Raw genomic sequence first — 24196 nt, 5'->3', positions numbered from 1 at the left:
AGGTAATAAAAATATTGCTGTTTCTTCTTTTCAGGCTTTTTAATTTCCAGCCCTGGTCTGGTATTTGTTACTTTTACAGTGCAATCCAATGCACATTTGCAGAAGTCCTATTGAGTTAAATTGGACCTACCCCCAGGTATAGGATTGCCTCTTATGTCTGATTTTGCACTTACCTAAGATTAAATCCCATTGAACTCAGTGGGGCTTCTGAGTAGACAGTTGCAGAATTGCACTGTTAATTGTTTTCAGTGACCATTTTATTGGAATTTTTGTTAGAATATTTTAACCTTTGTGTGGTTGCCAAATGATAAATAAGGTTTCACATTAAACTTTGGAAGTTTTATGCAGGAATAATTAATAGAAATATAACAGAACTGACATTAACATATATTACAGAAATAAAATATACTGTGAAGGAATATTTGAAGCGTGCCAAATATAGCTTTTTATAGTGGCTATCATGATTATTATTAATTTCAAATATTTTCTTGTAGTGCTATCCTCTGTTAGCATTATCAAAAACGTAATAAATATTGCCCTTGGAACTTTTTTGAGCTCATCTTTTGTGTTACTAAACTAGTTCTCTGCAGTTGTCCTCCATGATGGACTTAAAAGTGGTAGGAAAGTGCATTTTACTGTTGGACATTCAACAGCTTATTAGAAAGAAAGCTGTATAGTAGTACATACATTAAATTTTTTAACTATATGGGTAACTGCATTTCAAAACTCCCAAATCTATTAGATTCTGGTAAATATGAAAGTATCGCTAACCACAGTTTTTTGTTTCTTTTGCTATCAATATTCTCTTTGCTTGTGGACCTACTTGGATTTGTTACCTTGAGCTATAGATAATTTCCCATGCTACAGAATATTTAGTAGGTTAAACAGTCATAACCTATCTTGTAATATTCTGGTACTGAAAATCTCAACCCTGAGAACAACATGCACCTTAATATGTTTGAATCAGCTTCCTCTCAGTGTTGCATTTGTCTCCAAAATCATCTTAATTCAATTGTTACTTAGCTGCAGAGTAGAGGATTTGACTATGCTGAACAGCAGAAATAATTATGCAGTTTTTACTTGCTGACTCTTGTTTTTTGTCCAGGTATTCATAAGTAATATTTTTCATGAAGATTTTACTTCTATATGGTCTGATCCTTTCCTCTAAGGAGACTATATGGATCCCTGTTCTGATGTTCCCATTGTTAGTGCATTAGCAACGGTTGGTGCTAAAGCATTTGAATAGGGGGACAGTGTTGAAGGTTAAGAAGGGCTGCTGATTCAACAAGCTTATCCTCTGAACACACTGCAGATTTTAGCTAGTAAATCACAATAATGAAGGGAAGGGAGTTTAGAAAGCAAGTAGAGGAAAGCATTTGGGTTCTGCCTTGATAGCATTATTGCTTTTGATTTGACCTCATAGAGTATTTTGTGTGACACTATATATGTTTCATATATATATATAGTATATACTTTATCCTTTTGCAGTTTGTGTGCTTTCAAGAAGTAAGCTTTAGAGTTAGGGTTTTTATATTACTAAATCTGCAAATCAGCATGCAATCAGCAGCACACTCAGAAATATCAGTACTGGACTATAGATTTCTTTTCTAAAGACAAGTACATTGTATGATTATTGTATGTGTGGGGGAACATGTGCAAGATAGTGACTGGATTCAGACAACATGGTAACCAACGGTGGTTTAAATAGTCAACAGTTGGTTATTTAACCCACCATGGGTTATCGTGTTGTGAGGAGGTTTTTTGTTGTTGTTGTTGTTGTTTTTTACAGTGGTTGGTTATTTGGCCAAAATAACCCATGCAAGAACCAATGTTGTGCAGAGTTGGCTATTAGAACCACCATTGGTTATCATATTGTGTGGTGGGCACCGTTGGTTATTTCATCAGCCACAGTTGGTTATTTTTGTCAGTCACTTAGTGGCAAGGCAAGAGTGGTCAAAAGCGCCAGCTGCCGCTCTAGTCCAGCTGGCAGGATAATTTTTAGGCAGCAGTGGCTGATAGGATACTAGCGGGAGGACTGAGGGTGGGGGATAAGTGAGTCAATTCAGTGTGTACTAATCCATTCCACAGTTGATTATTATCATGTCATGTGGGGAGTACCTCCTAGATAAACAACTGTTGAGTTGAATATTAACCTACTGTTTGCTATTGTGTTGTCTGAATGCAGCCAGTGTAAGAAAATATATAAACAAGATGCCTGACATAAGAAGGCATGCCTAATCAGCTTTAAAATTAAACAGAAGAAAGCCCCAATTAAAAGTGGAGGATGAGAGAAGGATAGTGGCTGAAAAGATGGGATTCATAAAACAATGCTGATATTTCATTAGTTTTCAATGTAACAAAATAACCTGAAAGTTGTGCACAAATTTAGAACTGCAAAAATTATTAATGCTATTAATTGGATAGATTAATATTAATAAATCATGAAAATAGAAATATAATGGGTTCTTGTGATTCGGGAACCATGGCAAACCTACAATTCATGGCTTGCTTTTAACATTAAAAGACATGGGGCATGTCTACACCAGGCAATATCCCAGGTACTAGGATACACCTGGTACTGGGATCGTCCCTGTGCGTCCTCATGATGTACAGGGGATCCTGGGAGCAGGGAGGGATGATCCCTCCATTTCCCCGCCATACCCTTTTTCTTCAGTTTTTCCCGCCTGTCCCAGCTTCTTCCCTTTTCCCTGTGAGTACTGGGGGACATCTGAGGGAAGGAGCTGGGCTTGGGGGGTGGGGAGTGGGGTTGGGACTTTTTTCTTTTTTCTTAACTTACTCTTGCGCTGGAACACAGGTATGCTCCAGGTGCTAATTTTTTTTAAAAAAAAATTGGCAGGTGCGATGTTCTCCTGCCTCCCTGGACGTCGCGTGCCGTGTGTGAATGCAGGGGGAGGATCTCGCGATCAGCATATCACGAGATCTTCCCCCCTCCTTCCTGGATCACCAGGAGGTGTAGACATGCCCTAGGTCTTCGTCCTATTTGATTCACTGGATTGGTTCAGGGAAAATGTTTCCAGATGTCCAAATAATGCAAGAAGAGAAGGGGGCACAGCATGTTCACAGTAATCAAAACTAAGCTTTGTAGGATCAGAAACATCATATCTGAACTGACACTATGTTGTTTCTGGGGGTGGGTACCCTTATTAAGTCCACTTTAAGTACAGGCTAAAACATTTTCAGGAAAGTTGGGGAATGACAATTATCAACCATGCCTTGCTATGCACATTAGGAGGGTGTCCTTAAACAATATTCATAAGTTTCATCTGGGAGAGAATGTGCTGGCTCACCTGTAACGGGCAGAGGCACACAATTATATTTTATAAGATAATTTTAAAAGCAGATGCTGGCTCACATATGTGAGTTCCTCTCCCTCTCATTCCAATGGCTCAGCTGCTGGGTATCCCAGAATGTTTATGAATAATATGAACATTCCTAAGTGCAGAGGAGGAAACATTAGTCAGGGAATGTTGATGATCAGTATATCTGTTGTAAAAGGGTTGGAAGACTGGTTTGGCTGGACAAAAAGTATGCCTAATAGCTTAGCTGGATGAAGGATTGCTTGATGGACCATAGATGTAAGAGATAGATAAAATCTGCCACAGGTCATAAGAAAAAGAGAAGCTCTCATGATGTAGAAACCAAAGGGCTTTGATACCAGGCAGTGGCAAAGAAGCCAAGGGAGCAGGAAGGAGATGAGGGACCAAAAGCATTATATAATAATAGGCTTTTTTCAAATCTTTAATACTTATTACCAAATACTTTGTTTAGCTGCATGTTAGCCTGTTAAAATACCTCTTATGCACTACTAAAACCATTACAAAGTTTGGTTTAAATTGAAACTATAGCACTGCTTTTAATCAGGTCAAGAACACACATAGTACCTATGACGTTCTGTCTTTAAAAACATGCAACATTGATGAACGTGAGGAGCTATATTGATGTTGCCCTCTAGAAACAACTCTACCTTCATTTGACTATAAATAGTCCTACCAAAGAGCTGTCAGAGCCAGTTGTTCTCTACTGATGACTTTTTCATTCCAGGAACTCTCAGCATTCTTAGATTATATCATCATTATATAGAAATTTGTGTGTACCTTTGAAAGATAATCCTTTCTCTTTGGATTTTATGTTCCTCTTATTGTATGAGCTCTTGCTTGCTCTCTCTGTGTGTACTTTACTGCTGCTTTAGTGTTTTTAAAACTAATTTCATTGCCTTGGTTTTTATCAGTTGTTCCACATCGCTGTAACATTTCTGGCACAATTACTAACATGTGTTAGGGCGCTCCTATCGTAAGAATTTATTCAGGGCACTTTCCCTAAGTAGAACTTTTAAAGTTCATCCCACAGCTAGATCCCCCAGGGGGTTAAGGTATTAAGACTTGCAAGGGATTGGATTGGAGGGTATGACTATAGCAATATGGGGAGCAATGAGGAAGAGAGGGCCATGCCTTATGTAGGATGCCGCTGCTGACTACAGCCAGTCTCACCACTTCAGATGCACAAATATCACATGGTTTGTTGGTTACTTCTGACTTTTATGTTTGTAATTACATAATTTTGTTGCTAGTTGTTGGATTGGGCTGTTGTATCAAGGACCAAGTTGTCAATTTAATTTTAGTAATGAACATTGTTATGCCTTTGTCATTGCCCAATGTAAAATATTACATTGACGTCCTGCATTGGTTTTCCTCTTTACATCCCATTCCCAAATGAATGTTGTTGTTGTTGATGATGATGTTGTTTTAACTTTGATATTTCTCAGGAAGAATATGTGGTTGTGATTCAGCTTGTTAAATGGCTTTTCCAGTTTGTGTATATGCTTATCTTTCAATACTACAGTCTTAGTTCTTTGTATTGCTTTTATATTATGTAGAATAGCTTTAATTTTGTGGTTAGATAAGTATTTTAGCCAGTTTTTCCCCCAAATATCCCTCAGTAATTAAATATGCTAAAGAGTATGTTCAACCTTTAACTTTTTATTTCTCTGTTTTTAGGTTAGAAAATTGCCACAGTATCTCAGGGAAACGGTAACCTGCAGGGTTTTTTGTTTTGTTTTTTACAAATGTAACAACTGAAAACAATGGACAGATGATATCAATTAAACTGCATTGGCAGCTGACTATCAGAGCAACAAGCAACTGTCAAAGCAGTGCCAAACTGCAAGGATTTTTATTACCCTCGCCACTGGGAATTATGTACAGTGTCTCAGTTCTGAGAGTGACTGCAGTTTCTACATAGATCACTTTGGGATTTATAATCATGTCTGTTAATGCAACGGAGAGTGACATTCCTAGGTTTTTTGTGGGTGGTGAAGATGGAGATGAGCTTTTGGATCGAGCCAGATCTGAAGAATTTGATTCCTTCTACGATCATGACGATGAAGACGAGGAGTATGATTCTGTACGTATTGTGATTGTTTTGTGCTTAACTAGTCTTCAGTACCGCAGTTATAAGACTTTAAGGCACTTCCAAAAGTAATATCATAAATACTAAGGTCTGAAAAGATTTCCAAAACACTGATTAATTTATTAAAAAATTAAAACACAGAATGTCTTTAAATTTAAATAGAAGGATAGTTAACATAGAAAATCTGATATAAAATCCCAGTTTCCCTCTTATTGAATCAAATATTAATCATACTCTGAATATAAAGTTAAGAGAGTGTCTCACCTGTTGAAAAAACACACAGAATGTATTTAATTACTTCTTCTAGTTGTTTAAATATCTATTAAGAGAAGCGTTCAGCTGCTTCAAGTATCCTAGATATGAAATACTTCGGATGCAGTCCAGCAAAATCTGTTGCCGTGTTGTTCCTGGCCACAGATACATGGGCACTCTTCCTAAATGCCACTGAAATTAATAGAGGTGGTGGTGAAGCAGTCCCTGGTGGATTGTGCCATCTTGATATTTTGTAAACTAAATGCATACAGAAAGGTAACTTTACTCTGAAGCGGTGGTTTTAAATTTACATGGTTATGTTTGTAGGAAGGTTGTGAATGAGATGTATATGTTTTCATTTTTTTAAAAAACCCCAGTGTTGCCTGTATCGCTACTGTTCCTACAACCCTGTATCTCAATCAAATCCTTATTTTTCACATTGAGTATTAAAACACTTTTTCTTGATATTTAATTGTTGTTGTTGTTTTGGAGATTTATGTATTGCATAGAAAATGAAACATTCTCTATCCCTTAAGCATTATAAATAGGTCTGAGTGGAGCATGCTATTTAAAACTTGATATGCATGGAGTATGGGAATTGTTGGTCTAAGCTGCAGTGAAAAACACTGAAACAAGGAAGAAAGAATCCTTGTTTCAATGACAATTTATATTGTAATTGACCTTCTTCTTCTTCTTAGCCACCAGAAAGACAGATCATGGTTGGAATATGTTCTATGGCAAAGAAATCCAAATCAAAACCCATGAATGAAATCCTTGAACGCCTTTCCATGTTTAAGTATATCACTGTAGTAATATTTGAAGAGGATGTCATTTTGAATGAACCTGTGGAAAACTGGCCTTTATGTGACTGTCTCATTTCTTTTCATTCTAAAGGTGATTGTTCTTTTTTCACAACAATGTAAATGTCTGTACATTGCTATGCATTGATTCAATCTTACCAATTATTTTTTGCTTTTTTTGAAAATAAATGTTATATTATTAGAAAGTAGTTTTCTTTATGTTAAAAATAATATTATTTTAAAGCTGTAATTTTATATATATATGGCTAGTTCTATAGTGATGGGAAGGATCTAGTGTTTCATGTAGTTGTTTTCTATACTTACAAAACAATTAGAATACTAAGTAATGAGTATTATTACAGTAGTACAAAGCAATGCCAATCCATTTTCCAGATCAATCAAAAACTTTTTTTTCCCCATGGAAGCAAACCTCATTTATATGAGACTTATTAATTCCAGGGGTGAAGTACATGTTACATGCTTATGTGTAACAAGACCCACTAATCCTTTTTATAAAGGTGAAAGGAGAATTTAGGGCAGAGAAGGAGGAAGGGAGAGTACAATTAATCCTTTCTCCACCTGGTGTTTTCCTGCTTCTGTTCAGAATTTCCAAGTAGAGTTGCTCTAACTTGCAGAGAATGTGAGTGTTCTGCTTTTTTCCTACATTGCTTCTTTGCTTTCCCATCCCAAAATATGGTGGGTTTTATTTTAAAAAGAAAAATAGAAAGAAAAAAGAAAAAGAAAGAAAGAAAGAAAGAAAGGAACACTGATAAATGCATTATTATCAGACGTAAATCCTATCAAATTCAGTGAAACTTACTCCCTAGTGTGTTTAGAAACGCAGTCTTCGTTTGCAATTTTTAAGTTTTCCCCTTAGTTCCAAAAGTGTATATTCCCCATTGAGAAAATACTAAATTTTTGATTTACTGTTGTATTGTAATGATCTTTGGCTAAATATTAAATTGAGAAAACTAAAGATGTACTGTTGATACAGAGAACATGATTTTTCAATTGACAAGGCCAAAGAAGAAATGATTCTAAAATGAGATGGATCAAACTGAATAAATTTCACTGAAAACCATGTGCTATTTATAGATTAAGGAATTAAAAGTAATTTGTTAAACCTCTCCAGCATAAATTGATCCTGAAAGTAATAATTTCTATTCTATCCATTTAAGATCTATTTAAATGTAGTAGCTCTGAGCTAATATTCCTTAATACATTTTATTTAGGATTTCCATTGGACAAAGCAGTTGCCTATTCAAGACTCAGGAATCCATTTGTTATTAATGACTTGAATATGCAATACCACATACAAGACAGGTAAGTAAATAACCATGAATATTAATGGAGTATAAATAACTGCACTTCTATTTTACTTACCTTTTGCTGGTTAAAAAAGAAGCTATAATAGTATATCTACCATGATTATGATAGATCATTGGCTGAATTTCTGTGAGACTGTCAGAGAATATCACCATCTCTAAAATACACTCAAAAGTACATCTGAGTTCCACAAATGGTTGCAACATTTTAAAAGATATGTGTAATCAACTGCATATTTTTTTTTTCATCATGCCTGTTTACATGCACTGTATTTTCTCTCATTTGATACTTCCAGTATCTCTCATTTGATACTTCCAGATGAAATCCTGCCTGGGAGTATAAATCTTACTCTCCTGTTGAAAAGAAGGGTGGTATTATAATATTTTAAAAGTCTTAATGAAATACTGCCTAAAAAGATGCTGTCTCGTCAGCTTGATTATTACGGGGGTATACCAGTTAAGAACTTGTGAAAAGATGTACTTTAGGAAAATGGAATAATTATCACATTAGAAGTGCACGGAAGAAAATTCATACAAAAGTATATGAAAGGCACAATACACTGAACAGGTTGCAGTTTAGTGTCCGTTCCAATTATGTGATCCCACACAAATTATCATCATAAAAGCAATAGGATGTAAGAGAAAATATGGCTGATGGGTAAATAATGCTTATTTTTCTGCGCAAAACACTCTGCAGATGCAACAAAGCCTCTAAGCTATACAGTTATCCTAGAATAATGAATAAATCTGTCTTCCTTATCCATGCTGTATATCACTGTTCTCCTCAATGGTCATGTTCAAATTAGTTCCCTGAAGTGGGACATAGCCACATGACCTGTCCATAAGTGGCCTTAGGCAAGGAACAATCTCTCCCAGCCCCATTTTGTAATAGGAACACAATAAAACTGGCCAGTATTACATAATGCTTGTAAGAACTACTGAGATAATGTAAGAAGTACTTTAAACATTTAAGGAACACTTAAGCAATTATCATGCTCATCATTTCCTTTAATAGTGAGCTCAGATGAGTGAGTGTCAACAGGATCATAGTCAAACACAGCCACAAAGGAAAAAGAAAAAGAGGTTTACATTTCTATACTTCCCCACAGCTGAAGTTTTCTGGGCAGTTTACAATGTTAAACCCATAGTTAGCTGTTACATGCGGATCAGGTCACTGAGTCTATCACACAATAAAAGCAATAGGAAAATAGTGGCCAGGAAGAAAGGAAATTTGCCTAACAAAGGCCCCATATGTCTTATAGTGAGTATCCTTCATGGTAGGGGAATTAGGTTGGGGATAAGTGCCATGAGGTTAAAAAACATTCATCCTTGTACAATATGGGGCTATTTTAGGAAAAAGTAAAATGAAACTTATCACCCACAATGTGGGTGCTCATGTTCAGGACTGGCAGCCATAATCAAACCGGAGCTGCTAGCACAGCAGGAAAAGTCTGTGTGTGGAGGGAGGGGGGAAGATGTCCTTTTTCCCTTCCCTGTTCTCCTGTAACCACCTGAGGCCTGAACAACAGTAGAAGGTTCCTGTTCCAGGTTGGCTATGGCCCTGAATACTCTTAGAGGGTGAAGATATACAGCAACTTTTTGTTGCAGGCCCTACTTGTACTGTTACATTCAGCAATAGTGCAGGCCTCTGATTAGACAACCATTAAATTACTAAAATTATATGGCAATTCTGTGACTTAATATATAAATTCTTTAAATGCATGTTATTTCATTGATTATAATAACTTTGTGGGAAATCTGTTCTTTCTTTTAGGAGAGAAGTTTATAGTATTCTTGAAGCTGAAGGCATTTTACTTCCACGTTATGCAGTTCTAAACCGTGATCCAAACAATCCCCAAGGTAACAATTATTATAATGGAACTGTCAAAGAACTCTGCTTTAAGCAATTGTTCTGAATAATGATCTTGCCTGCTTAATTTATTTATTTTTATTTATTTAAGGATTTTTATGCCGCCATTCAGCCAAAAAAGGCTCTCACGGCGGCTTACAAAAGTATTTCTTGACAGTCCCTGCCCACAGGCTTACAATCTAAAAGACATGACACAAAAGGAAAGGGGATTGAGAGGGAGGAGGAGGAGGGGGAAAAGGAAAGCAAATTCAGGCACTACAATCTTAGTTGCAAAGTTCAGCAGTTACAGTTGACAGCAGGAGGGAGGGGACTCTCAGCTGGAGCTGGACCCAGGCACGGTGGAGAGGTGCCTGGCTGCTGCTTCCTCCCTCACTGGTGGCCTCTGCAGAGACAGTTGGTAGCAGGAGGGAGGGGGCTCTCAGCTGGAGCTGGACCCAGGCACGGTGGAGAGGTGCCTGGCTGCTGCTTCCTCCCTCACTGGTGGCCTCTGCAGAGACATAGTCTGTCTGTTACATAAGACATAACACTGCTTAACGTAGTGTTATCTTAGAGGCTGTATACACAAAGCCCACATATGAACCACTTCAGACTGCAAATAATCACATGATTACGTGGGAGAAGTTTGTACATCACACCAAGCCGCCCTGTGAATAAGGCACCATGGGTTAGTTATTTACTTGCTAACCCAACAGACAATAGGGCTTGCTGTGTCTTATTTTTCCCATCAAACCCTTCAGTCTTCCCACCAGCTCTGGTAGAACTCCTAGTTTCCTTGATCCTTACCTTGATTTTTGCCACTGTTGCCAGCCGATTCTCTAGCTATTCCCAACAACCCATGCCAAAGTTGTCCTGCCAGGTTCAGACAACACAACAAGCCCCATGGGTATCAACAACCTTAAAATGAGTCATAGGTTCTCTTGGGTGTCTTGTTTTTGAAAAATAAGCCACCCTGTAGAAACTGCCCTGGGTTTGCAACACACAGTAGTCAGCAATGGGTGATCAACTAGTGTGGGTTATTATGTTGTGCAAACCAGATCAATGTGTCACCATATAAAAAGCTCTCTGCATATCAGAAGTGGTACCACACAGGAATATTTTCCCCATAAAATGAGCTGTTTATCTAGCGAGGCCCTTAGGCTGCAATTCTAAACACACTAGGGAGCAGGTTCTGTTGAACACAGTGGAACTTCTTTTTGAGCTGTATGCTTACCTGTGATCCACTTCCTTTCACACTCTATTGCTGCAATTTCTAAACAGACAGGGCTCCATGTCTTTCAACTGAGAAATGGACACTTTCTTTAAAAGAAAAAAAAATTCCCTGAGTTTCTTCTCCATAGATTCCAGTGATGAAACTGTTTAGATAATATCACCAGTCTCTTTTATTTCAATCTCAATGTCCTTTTTTTTTTTTACAAAGGGAGAAAGAAAGAGGCTAAGTAGAAGGAAATGGGGACCTTCAACAAAATGTTGGTGTGTGAAGTTCAAAGTTATTGCCACTCCGTTTCCCCCCTCCATTTTAGAATTTTTCTGAGAGGGTTGTGTGACTATACGTGTTTCCAAATCCATCTACATTAAAATCTTTATTTATAAACCACTTTGTATCTAAAAAAAAATAATTCCTGTGTGGTGAACAGTAAAGAGAAAACAATCAAAATTCAAAAGAATAAAAATTATTTTAAATCAGGTTATACCAATACAATTGTGATTTTCTATTGATGCCTTGGGAGCTCTCACTTCTGTCCCTGGGGACCTTTAAAAATAACTTCCTACTATGAACCGGGAATGAGATTATGTACTGTATTTTCTGGCGTATAAGACTACTTTTTAACCCAGGAAAATCTTCTCAAAAGTTGGGAGTCGTCTTATACGCCCAGTATAAGATGACTTTTTAACCCAGGAAAATCTTCTCAAAAGTTGCGGGTCGTCTTATGCGCCCAGTCGTCTTATACGCCGGAAAATACGGTATATACACTTCTTTCTCTTTATGTGTCTCTTCCTCCCTGTCTAGCAACAACATGGTATTCCCCTTCACACCAGGTCCATGTCTATGCCATACATATATCCCAGGGTCATCTTTAGGTCATCCCTGTATGTCCAAATGATGCACAGGGGATCCTGGGGTCAACCGGGGATGACCAGAGTCTTTCCCTGGGATAACTGGGATCACGGATTTCCCAATTTTTCTGCGGTCCTGGGACAACCTCGAGGACCGCAGCTGGTGTGGCACAGCCTCCTGGGTCCTCAAATGGCGGGCACAGAGCTGTGTGGGGTGGCTCCATGCCCATAGGGGTGGAGGGGCCAGCAATTTTGCCATCCCTGGGATGGCAGGGGGGTGGACGGGGGGGTGGTTCCTTACTTTTTTGTTGCGCGACTGGCTCCTCTGGGGGAAAAATGGCACCTTCGACATCCCTCTTCCCTTCCAGGATGTTGTGCAGCCATATAGATGCTGGGGGAGGATCATGGAAGCAGGTAACATCGAGGGTCGACACCGTGCTTCTTCCCATGGCTAGAAGAGAGTCCTCGTTACTGAGGCTCGAAACCGTACCTCCTACTCTAACCAGGAGAGAATCTTCGTTACCGAGGCTCGGTACCGAAAAGCATGCGTCAACTGGAGGGGATTCCTCAATACAGAGACGAGATGTGCCTCCAAGTCTATCCAGAAGAGGCTCCTCGATACTGAGGGTCGATGCCGTCCCTCCCTCCCTCAACTTCGGAGGGCGAAATACGAGACTCCTCCCCAAATCAAGGGAGTATGGATGTAAATCCTATAGCTACTACTGTAATAGGATCACCTGGACAAATAGCGCCATCAGAGGACAGAGCATGGTATCGAAGGGGCTCACCAGATTCTATTTATTGCAGAATGGACTCAAGAGATCGTCAGTACGCACATTCCCACTGTTCTCGACACCGTTCAAGATCCCCGATGTCGGACTGGGATAGGAGATCGAATTGGACGGTACCGTCCAGCTGTACCCGAGATAGGGGAGATTGCTTTTGCCACCGAGATCAGTATAGGCATCATTATCAGCGTTCACCACAGCGCACGATACCGTCTCCAGCTCCGTACCATGAACAGGAGCTTGCTCTCCCTCCACCGCAGCTACCAGCTCCACGACGTTCCCCATTGAGACAGCACCAGCCTATAGCTTCTCAAGCACAAGTTAGACCGTTGGTTCTACCACAACCAGACCCAACTTTGTTACCGCAGGCAGAGACTATAGTTATCCGAACGTCTCCTTCACCGACTGATGATTACCAGTCAGACAGTGCATTGCAATCTTCTATTGCCCCATCGACTCCATCACCAGAAACAGCAGTAAGGTCACAAGAGCCCATCTCCCCCTCTGAGGATTTGGCCAATTTCTCTGACCAGATACAAAGAATGGCTCAATCACTGGGATTGCAGACTTCTCAACCTGTCGAATCCAATTCAGATCCTATTTTTGATGTTTTACACACGGAAACAACGCTTCCAATAGCCATACCTTACTCGTCCACGTTACTGGAAAAGATCCAAGAATCATGGAAATCACCAGCATCTCTGCCTCCGACCTCAAAAAGGCTAGACAATATGTATAAAGTCCTTGCAAAAGATGCAGGATTCTTATTCTCGCACAATTGTGGAATCTGCCCAAAGCAGATCACAACGTATTCATACTGCACCAGTAGATAAAGAGGGCAGAAGACTGGACCTTATGGGAAGGTGATTTTATTCCTCAGCATCCTTGAGCTTGAAAGTCTCTAACTATCCTGCAACAATGGCAAGGTATCAGGTGTTTTTGCTAGAGAAAATAGCATCATTATGCACCAACCTCACTGATGACCAATGAGAACTTGCCCAAGTACTTTCTGATGAGGCCATAAAGCTGGCTAAGCAGGAATTAAACACTGCTAAACACCAAACCGATTGCGGGGCAAAAGTAATGACTGGAGCAGTGGCACTTAGGCGCCACACATGGCTAAAATCAGCAGGCTTGTCCTAAGAAGCTAGGACCCGCATAGAAGATTTGCCTTTTGATGAGTTAGGCCTATTTAACTCCAAAATGGATGAAGAGATGGACAATGTCCAGAAGGCCAAAGTCACAGCAAAAAAGATGGGAATTGGCGTTAATCCTCAACAATTTAAACCTAGATGCTGGTACCGCCAGCCACACTCACAATACCAACGATACCAGAATGATCGCCCTAGATTTCAACAAAACTGAGACAGGATACCCTGGAGAAGAGGCTGATGCTAGGGAAAGTGGAAGGCAAAAGGAAGAGGGGCCGACCAAGGGCAAGATGGATGGATGATATTCTGGAGGTGACAGACTTGACCTTGGGGGAGCTAGGGATGGCGACAGCCGACAGAAAGCTCTGGCGTGGGCTGGTCCATGAAGTCACGAAGAGTCGGAAGCGACTAAACGAATAAACAACAATCAACAATAGAGGCAAAATAAGGGACAATTTCCATCTTCTCGCCCTAGGTACCAAAGGCGAAAGACTGATTTCAATGACAAACGACGTCTTTGACTGCATTCCACACGACATCAACCCTACACCATTTGGTCACCGACTGTCAAGGTTTCTCCCCACTTGGAAACATATAACATCAGACACTTGGGTACTTTCCATCATTGCCCAAGGCTATCGCATAGAGTTCGATGCACCTCCATTGGGCATCATGTGCATAACACCTCCAACAATGCCTTTAAACAAAGATGTCTATGTCCTTCTTGCCAAAGGTGCCATCATACCAGTACCAACGGCCCATCAACTTCAAGGGTTCTACTCCCGGTATTTTACAGTAGCAAAGAAGGATGGCGGCCTCAGACCCATTTTAGACTTTCGGGATGTAAATTCTTTCATAACTACAAAAAGATTTCGAATGATATCCCTTGCTTCAATTCTCCCTCTTCTAATAGAACAAGCCTGGTTTGCCTCAATCGATTTAAAGGACGCCTATTTCCACATTGATATACACCATCACAGCCAGAAATATCTGCGCTTTGCCATAGGCGACTACGTTTTCCAATTCACTGTCCTTCCTTTTGGACTCTCAACAGCCCCACAAGTCCTCACGAAATGTATGGCTGTCGTGTGCCTTTCTAAGACAACAAAACGATTGGCTCATAGTGGGAACCTCGCGCCAGTCATTAGCCAAGGACCTGACTGTTATCCAGAGTCTATTAACGGATCTAGACCTATATGTAAACAACAAAAAAACTTACCTATCACCAGTGAAATCCATAAAATTCATAGGAGCCATCCTCAATGCAGATTGTGCCAAGGCCTTCCTACCTGTAGAAAGAGAAAGGACCATCATACATCTGGCGCGCAAGATCATGTGCCGCAGCAAGGTCAAAGCTATCACCATACAACGGATGTTATGGCTCATGGTGGCCACGACCATGGTTGTGCCTTTTGCTCGGTTAAAAATGTGAACAATGCAACTTTGGTTTACGAGGGCCTTCAATCCCACAAGAAACGTGAGACACGTCAACCTCTGGGTACCTGTACAAGTAACCAGGTCACTCTTGTGGTGGACTCTGCCTCGAAATCTAAGAACAGGTATTCCTTTTCTCCCAACACCTACAGGAATTGTCACCACAGACGCATCCACCACAGGGTGGGGAGCACACTACAATCATCTAAAAGTGCAAGGACTTTGGTCAAGCAAGGACAGGTGCAAACAACTGTTAGCTGTTCAAAAAGCACTCGATGCGTGGTCAACACGTTCAAGTAACTTCGGACAATACCACGGTTGTATTTCATCTGAACAAGCAGGGAAGAACCAGGTCTTTGCCCCTTGTATATTTGACAATCCAAATCATAGAATGGTGTATTCCCAGAGGAATCACCATAACTGCAGTACACATTGCGGGAGAGCATAACCAATTAGTGGATCAACTGAGCAGGGCTATGTCCACTGCCCACGAGTGGCAAATATATCTGCATGTAATCAACAGTATCTTCCATCGATGGGGGACCCCATCTATCGACCTGTTTGCAACGAGCCAAAACACAGTATGCAGAAAATTTTGCAGCAGAGCAGGGATAGGAGCAGATTCAATGGGAGATGTGTTCCTGTTCAATTGGATACAAGAATTTCTTTATCTGTTCCCACCATTCCCTATCCTCACGAAGATAGTAGGGAAATTGATAAGGGACAACACAAACTGCATCCTAATAGCTCCTTGGTGGGTCAGGCAGACCTGGTTCACTTCTCTTCTGGACAGGTCTCAAGGACACTTTTATCGTCTGCCACAGACAGGACCTGTTGTGTCACAGTCAAGGACGGGTTCATCACCCAGACCTCAACTCACTGCATTTGATGGCATGGAGACTAATACCAATGTAAACCGGGACTCCTACTTACCTGAAATCTAGACAGTTCTGGATGCAGCACTAAGACCGTCAACTAAAATATCATACGAAAGGAAATGGAACCTTTTCACACAGTTTGTTATAATGAACAACTCAGACCCAATTGATTGTTCTATTGATACTATTTTATTGTTTATGTTAAGTTTAATACATAAAGGTTTGAAATTTTCTTCACTCAAAGTTTATTTGGCTGCAATTTCTGCATGTCACAACAAGGTGGATGCATTTTCAGTTTTCTCCCATCCCACAGTTAAAAAGTTTTTAAAGGGTTACCTTAACTTGCATCCTCCTACAAAACCTCCTACAAAATCTCCAGACTCATGGAGTCTGTCTGTCATACTACATGCATTACTCTCAAAGCCCTTTGAACCACAGGCTACTACAGGTCTATGCTTATTAACACTCAAAGTTGTTTTTCTGATAGCTATCACCATGACTAGAAGGGCTATTGAACTCTCCACGCTTAGAGTGGATGAACCGTATCTGGTTCTTCATCGTGGTCTCTGTGCATCACACATATGGGCTCTTGATAAAGCAGTCCTTCGACCAGACCTGCAGTTCTTGCCCAAGGTTATATCTTCATTTCATGTCAGTCAAGTCATAGTAGTCCCAGCATTTTTTCCATCTCCTACGTCTGATCTTGAACTATCCCTACATACACTGGATGTACGCCGAGCCCTGGCGTTCTATAAATCGCGCACAGAGTCTATTCGACAATCTCAGCGCTTGTTCATTTGCTATGGTGGGACCAAGAAGGGTCTTCCTGTCTTAAAGCAAAGGCTATCATCTTGGATAGTGCAAACTATAATATTAGCATATGAGCTAGCTATGAGTTGGAAACCCCTAAGACCATTAAGGCACATTCCACAAGAGTTGTGGCGTCATCATCTGCATTTGAGAGGGGAATCTCATTACCTGATTTGTGCTGGGTAGCCACATGGTCAAAATCTACGACCTTCATCAGGCACTACAGGTTGGAGCCAACTGTGCCTTTGGATGGGCTGTCCTTTCTTCTATTCTACACTGACACTTACCCACCTCCGGTAAGTCAGCTTGTTAATCACCCATATGTGTGATGCATAGAGACCACGAAGAAGAAATGCAAGTTGCTTACCTGTAACTGTAGTTCTTCGAGTGGTCATCTGTGCAGTCACACAACCCACCCGCCGTCCCCGCTACGGTGTAGTGTTACTATTGTTGTTATTAATTTACTATTCCTCAGTCATGAGGCTTTGTCTCAGGAGAACTGGGGACTGGGCGGGAACCCTCCTGGGCATGCGCACTACGGAGCGGGGGAGGGTTCCTGCAAGAATTACTCTCAGCTATAGAAGTCTTCCGATGTTAGCTCAGCACAGGCACAGAGCCCATATATGTGACTGCACAGATGACCACTCGAACTACAGTTACAGGTAAGCAACTTGCATTTAGCATTATGCTTCTTTTTCTAAACCAGCCATGCTATAAAGGTTTTGTTCGTGAATGCGTAGCATGACACATCATAAAGCTACTAAAAGTATGAGGGTCCCAATTGTGATGGAATTTTGATTTCTTACTTGTGACCCAGTCTGAAGTCTGTACTTCATGTCTATTTCCAGAATGCAATTTGATTGAAGGAGAAGATCATGTGGAGGTGAATGGAGAAGTTTTCCCAAAGCCTTTTGTGGAAAAACCTGTTAGCGCTGAGGACCACAACGTGTATATTTATTATCCAACATCTGCTGGTGGTGGAAGTCAGAGGCTCTTTCGAAAAGTGAGACTAGGCTAAACTTATCAATAATAATCATGTTCAACTCTTTTTTTAACGTAAAAAGAGAATAGCTTTAGGATGGGGGAGAGAAAGCTAACTTATTCAATTCTGAGAGTTACATCTTCTACATATAAAGCAGAAAGTATGTGTGTGTGATGTATGTCCAGAAATGTTTACCCACTTCCAGATATGTTAGAAACATGAAATTTGGCATGCTGATAGGTCTGGCTGTACAGTGTATCAGGAAAATCTGAAAACACAAGATTTTGGCTTTCAGTACTTTTAAAGAATTTATTATAAAAACCCTATGCTTATGCCTACAGACCTAGGCTTATGCCTACAACTTGGTTGGAACACCAGACTTACTGGCCTTTGGCAGCCATTGTGAGTGCACAGAGGGGTGACTGCTGCATGCCTTTTACAACCCAGACTCCTAAGATTGGTCTCAAGCAGTCAACCCAATTCCACATAAAAGAAAACAATCCACATATCCGTTTGTGGTGCCTCCTCCCTCCTGCCATGTGTGGTTTTAAAATCATAACTAGATACAATGGCATGACTTTGAGAGGTTGAACTCTGGACATGCTCAACCCCGTCTTGATATTGCTGTTTTCTCAGAATCTGGAGGAAGTGTGCACATGGCCTTCACCTTTAAGAGGGAGTAGAGAAGGGGAATCATTCTGCACATGCCCAGAAACAGGCCCAATGAAGGGAGCAAGTGCCCAGCCCGGCCCTCAAGTACAGGCTCCTGATGCAGCACCTGGTGGATGAGAAGCGCAGGCTGAGGCAGTCCCAGCAGGGCTTGGCCAGAGCTGAGCACGTCCACTGAGAATCGCTTACTTCCCCTCCTTGAGAATGCTACTCCTCGATACGATGAGCAGCATCAGCAACGAGAGGAGGGAAGCACCTCTCAGAGGATGCAGGCACCTGAGGTCTGTGAAAGGCATGACAGGAGGTGTAGTACTGGCATGTAGAGTGGCTGATTTTAAATACAGCATGGGTTAGTAAGCCAGGTCACTATGTCTCAATCCTAACTCACTAACTGTCTTTGTTCTCCTTCTACCTGCTTTCTCCAACTGCCACTCACCCTGCCCACCATTCCATTCTAGCCTCAGCTACCAGTCATTCTTCTATTCACTCTTTTGTTTCAATAGTAAAGTCAGGCTTTTACATAAAAATCATAAGTTTGATTCAGTAATTCCTACATCTGTCTTGGAATGTTGTGGTTTAGTTATGACAGAAAAAATGCAGCATAATCTTATCAAGTTAAAAGGCCTTGGGGAAAAATATAAAACATTCTCTTGGCACTGGATAGCCATTCATGCTGTCACAAGGCCAGCCTGCCTGGGGAAAACAATCCATAAGCAGGGTGCCACAACTAAGAAGGCTCACTCTCCAGTTGTCTCCCACCACACCACAGACAGTGTTCAATGATTAACATGTTATTCAGGGACTTAGGCTTATGCCTACAACTCCCTGCATGCCTTGGGTGGGAGGAAAGACTTATCGGCCTTTGGTGGCCATGATCTGGTAGTGACTTGCCTTCCTGGGTCTGGAGGGAGAGTGCCTTTGGCTAACTGTCTTGGTCACTAGGCAACATCAGGAGTGGGAAAGAAGGAGGGCACAGCTCTAGGTGTGTTGCCAACGATGACAACCAAGCTAACAGTCAGTCAGCCAGTTCCCTTATAGCCTTCCTATGGTCAATAAGTGAACAGTGCAGTGTGGACTGGCTTGGCCAGACTTCACTTCCTGTGAGTCTCAGTGGCAGGATTCCCATTGGGCAAGTCAGGCACCGCGGTGAAAGGCATGCCAGGAGTTGGAGTTTTTTTTTTTTTTGTGGGGACAAGGAAAATCATGGCGGCAGCTTCAAGGCAGCCCTGGCCATTCGTAAGGGGGTGAGAGAGAGAGAGAGAGAGAAGGAAACAAATTTAATTTGTTTTAAAGTTACCTCACAGGCCTAGCATCAGCCTACCTTGCAGGGTTGTTGTGAGAGTGAGAGAGGAAAAAATGAAACAAATATAATTTGATTAAAAGTTAACTCACAGGTCAAGCACCGGTCTACTACTTTAAGATGATTATCTTACAAACATATCTTAGGGGGCCGAGCAACGCTGGGTATATCAGCTAGTTGTAAATAACATTATTTGGAACACTGCTGGTAATTTGTATACATTGGTCTTGACCCATTCTCCATAACGGCCTTCCCCAACCTGGTACCTTCCAGATGTTTTGGACTGCAACACCCAGCATTTCTAATCTTTGTCCGTGCTAGTTGGGGCTGATGGGAGTTGAAGTCCAAAACATCTGGAGGACCCGAGGTCTCTAACGTAGTAGAGACAGGTATGTAGTGTGAAATGGGGATGGGAAAGAGGTATGTAACTGTGAATATAGAAATAATTAACAGACGAATAACATAAGGCCTGTTCAGGCTTTTGCCTGAATGAAAGAGGGTTTAAAGAGAGTAAAGAGTCAGGGCCATGCACATTGATCCTTCCCTCTACGTCTTTGGGGGTGCTTTCCCTGCCCTCTTCTCCTTGCCATATTGAGGCAGTATGGCCTGAAAGGGAGTTCTACTTGTATCCCCTTGAGCCTGAATAGAACTCCCCATGCCTTATTAGTGTAACCAATTATGTGCAAAGTTCTATTTGCGTTGAAGAAAACACAGGTAGAACTCCTTTTCAGGCCTTGCCAATTCAACATAGCAGGGTTTGACTTAAAGGGGGTGGAGCCAGCTTGCATGGCCCCAACTGTCTACCCCATTTTCATTCTCACTTATTCAAGAAAGCCTGAACACAGGGCTAAAGTTATGGATTGACCTGTAATATAGAAATAAGCAAGTGATGTAAGGTTTAAGATTAGATTAGACTTTAGTGTGCATTCTATCTTTTCACAAAAGAAATTCTGTTCAAAGCATCTTAGAACATATGAAATGGAAACAGCATTTACAGGAAAGCATAAAACATACTATCACCAACAAGTATTTCAATAATGCCAGCATCATTTAATATATCAATAGTGCCATATCAATAACAGATCATTTCAAGATGTATGCTTGGAGCCTAGGTTGCTACTCCATGTAAGAGGAAGGGGACAATTTCCACCAACTTCCAAGAGGTCTTCCAGAAACAGAAACAGTTTTTTAAGGGAGTTGTAGAGGGATGCAGAAGGAAGAGGGAAGTGGGAAAACCCCTTTCTGTAACTGTAGATTGTTTTATCCATGGAAGAAAAGTTAATATCCAAGCCATAATTCTAATATTTCAATTTAAAAATTCTAGAAAAAAATCAGTATACTGGGGAAAATGAAACCAAACAATTCTGCACTAATATCAAAATTCCTATATACAAACATTGGTTAGCCTGGTAATGGGCATTTCATAAAATCCAACACACTGATTTGGCAACCTGCCTCAAATCCTGCCCCCATCTCATGTGCCTTAGGCACACCAGCAGCATTATTGGAGTTTAACAAATCACCCCTCTCTTCCTATCAATAAATGGAATGTCAAAGTTCGACACTGAATATGGAGTTTTGGAGGGGGCAGAGTATCCTGTACTTGTAGAATGTTTGTCCCCTATTTCGATGACCCACAATCTCAGGCCATCTCCCCAAAGAGGCTTATGGGTCTACTGCAGGTCATAGGATAGCCAGCTATCCAGATAGTTCTTTTTAAAATATTTCAGCACTTTCAAATCCCTCTAAACTTTTTGTTTTGTTTTGATAAAATCTTTGTTTTACTATCCAAAATGTTGAAGAATGTGATTGAGTGTCTCTGTGTGTGTGTGTGTGTGTGTGTGTGTGTGTGTGTGTGTGTGAGAGAGAGAGAGAGAGAGAGAGAGAGAGAGAGAGAGAGAGAGAGAGAGAAAGAGTAGATTATTTATTGAGCTAAGAATTCTTTGTCTTAGTCTAAAGTAATATTGATGGAAAGGTTTGTGTTTCAGATTGGCAGCAGAAGCAGTGTATATTCCCCTGAAAGCAGTGTGAGGAAAACTGGTTCATACATCTATGAGGAATTCATGCCTACAGATGGCACTGATGTGAAGGTTTGACAACTGTATATTCTGGTTTATATGTAGAACAATCAAGTGCATAAGCGACTCAGCAGCTTTAGATGTAAAGTATTTATCTCTGCCTGAAGCATTGCTATTATTCAATTTGAAATAGTTCAGATATAATGTTTTGTTTTCTCCAGGGAAAAGGAAAGAATTTCTATTTTGTGTATCTCTTTAGGTACTATTATTTGCTATCAAATAGTTATAGTATAAGCACCTCTATGATAGAAATAGCCGATAAATGCGCTGCCTTGGTGTTTTCCAAACATGTAATTTGATAATTACTTTTGTCCTGAAAATAAATTATTCATAATATTTCAATCCTAAACACACTTTATATTTTAAGAAAGTTATTTCCAAGGTAGTACTACATTTGACCTTGGGGGAGCTAGGGGTGGCGACGGCTGACAGAAAGCTCTGGTGTGGGCTGGTCCATGAAGTCACGAAGAGTTGGAAGCGAATGAACGAATAAACAACAAACCACATTTAATCTGGAACCTAGAACCAATTCAGTGTATTTATGGATGGACCTATGTGTAGTTGAAGTCATTTAGGTTGATCTGTGCAATATGGAAAAAGTTGTCTCTAGTAACCATGGGGCAGTTTTGCAAGCATCTAGCTGAATTTGCATTTTTACTGCAAATTTATTGTTTGTAACCAAAATGTATAAGACTTCGACGTAGGAGAATTCCAGTAAGAGATTGGTATGAGGCCTTTTAAAATTGAGTATTTTCAGATTTGATAAATAATATAGACATGATGTGATCCAAACAAATAATCATGTGACCTTTAGTTCTTTGGTAGTTCATGTTATACAAAAGCTATGATCCAGACAGTTACTTTAGGTGTGCCAAAGGAAAGTTTTACATTTTTCGTTGAAGAACTTATCCCATGTCATATCGCAAACTGCTTTGTTAACTCCCCACAGTATATAAACTGGTTGCCATGTGACAGGGACAGGGGACGCCCATAGTTTTAAAGGAAAAACAAATCTAATTCCCTTTGGGCATATAGAGCTGGTTACATATTCTTTGGAGTCATCTTATTAGATGCTCTACTAACTAAATGGGCCTGTAATAATACACTTTCAACAAGATTAGCTTAGGAAAGGCTTGTAACATAATGCACTACTGGCTATGAGATGAGAATGTGAAGTACTTAAAGAAAGAATGCTCTTTATTCTGTTTTTTTTCCCCGACTAAAGGTATACACTGTAGGTCCAGACTATGCCCATGCAGAAGCTCGTAAATCTCCGGCTCTGGATGGGAAAGTAGAGCGAGACAGTGAAGGGAAAGAAGTCAGGTATCCAGTGATCCTTAATGCAAGGGAGAAGCTGATTGCTTGGAAAGTATGCCTGGCTTTTAAGGTAATACAAAGACCTAGTATAAAGCTGAAATTAATTGTTTGCTATCTGGAACTATTTCTTAACAGATAAAGATTAAAAAACTTATCCTTGGTCAACACAGAGGACAACTCCTAGTTTTGAGTTGCCCTAGAGTTGTTATCTTCCTGACTTTCTCTTTGACTAAGAAAGATGTTCATTAAAAAAGCCTATATTATATGTGTAATATAAAGCCTATATTACACAAATGTGAGGTGCCTTTTTATCACGTGTTTGACCTACATTTGCTTGACTGCTCCAACTGACCCCTTCATCAATATATATGCTACTTTATAAACACAATTTAAAATTTATTTATTGCATTTTATACCACCCAATAGCCGAAGCTCTCTAGCTAAAAATCTAGCTAAATGAAAGACATTTAGCTAGTTTTTTTAAAAAAATGGTAAATAGTAATTGTATCTCTGTGCTTTAAAACGGATAGAATAAAGGACAAGCTGTTGAAAGGGTGCAAAATCCAGAGGAAGGTACCTTTTAGAAATTCTGTAATGAGCCTACATGGCAGGCTATACATTTAAATACATTTGATAGAGTAGGATTTGACCTGAAGTAACACATGACTAGTAACACATGAGTTTTATTTGGGTGTTCAGTTTTGCTATAGATTATTACCTGAGATTTAAACATGAATGCATGAGCCTTTGAAAACTTTTGAATATATGATTTCTTTTCCTAACAGCAAACAGTTTGTGGCTTTGATCTGTTGCGTGCAAATGGACAATCCTATGTCTGTGACGTCAATGGCTTCAGTTTTGTGAAGAACTCTATGAAATATTACGATGATTGTGCTAAAATCCTTGGGTAAGATCCACTGACTTTTCATTTTGATTGTATCAGACCTTTTATCTTCTTACCAGAATTTATTTAAAGCAAGTAGAATATTCAGTTTTATAGACCTGTTGGAAAACATATCCAATAAAAGAAGCATTTGTAGTTGTCCTTCAATAATACAGT

At 40.2% G+C, this 24196-nt stretch overlaps 1 protein-coding gene across 1 annotated transcript in view; it reads left to right on the top strand.

Annotated features, from left to right (window-relative positions):
• Positions 1-24196, top strand: part of PPIP5K2 (diphosphoinositol pentakisphosphate kinase 2) — an 86643-nt gene that overhangs the window by 6638 nt on the left and 55809 nt on the right. The window contains exons 3-10 of the mRNA XM_063129555.1: positions 5016-5421; positions 6378-6573; positions 7712-7802; positions 9579-9664; positions 17639-17793; positions 21730-21831; positions 23045-23206; positions 23922-24043. Of these exons, the coding sequence (XP_062985625.1) occupies positions 5281-5421; positions 6378-6573; positions 7712-7802; positions 9579-9664; positions 17639-17793; positions 21730-21831; positions 23045-23206; positions 23922-24043 (1055 nt within the window). The 5' untranslated portion in view covers positions 5016-5280. The remainder of the gene's footprint in view (positions 1-5015; positions 5422-6377; positions 6574-7711; positions 7803-9578; positions 9665-17638; positions 17794-21729; positions 21832-23044; positions 23207-23921; positions 24044-24196) is intronic.

Source organism: Elgaria multicarinata, chromosome 6 (assembly GCF_023053635.1).
Source record: "Elgaria multicarinata webbii isolate HBS135686 ecotype San Diego chromosome 6, rElgMul1.1.pri, whole genome shotgun sequence".
In the NCBI taxonomy this organism is placed as follows: Eukaryota; Metazoa; Chordata; class Lepidosauria; order Squamata; family Anguidae; genus Elgaria; species Elgaria multicarinata.
This window is presented reverse-complemented; position numbering and strand designations above follow the sequence as displayed.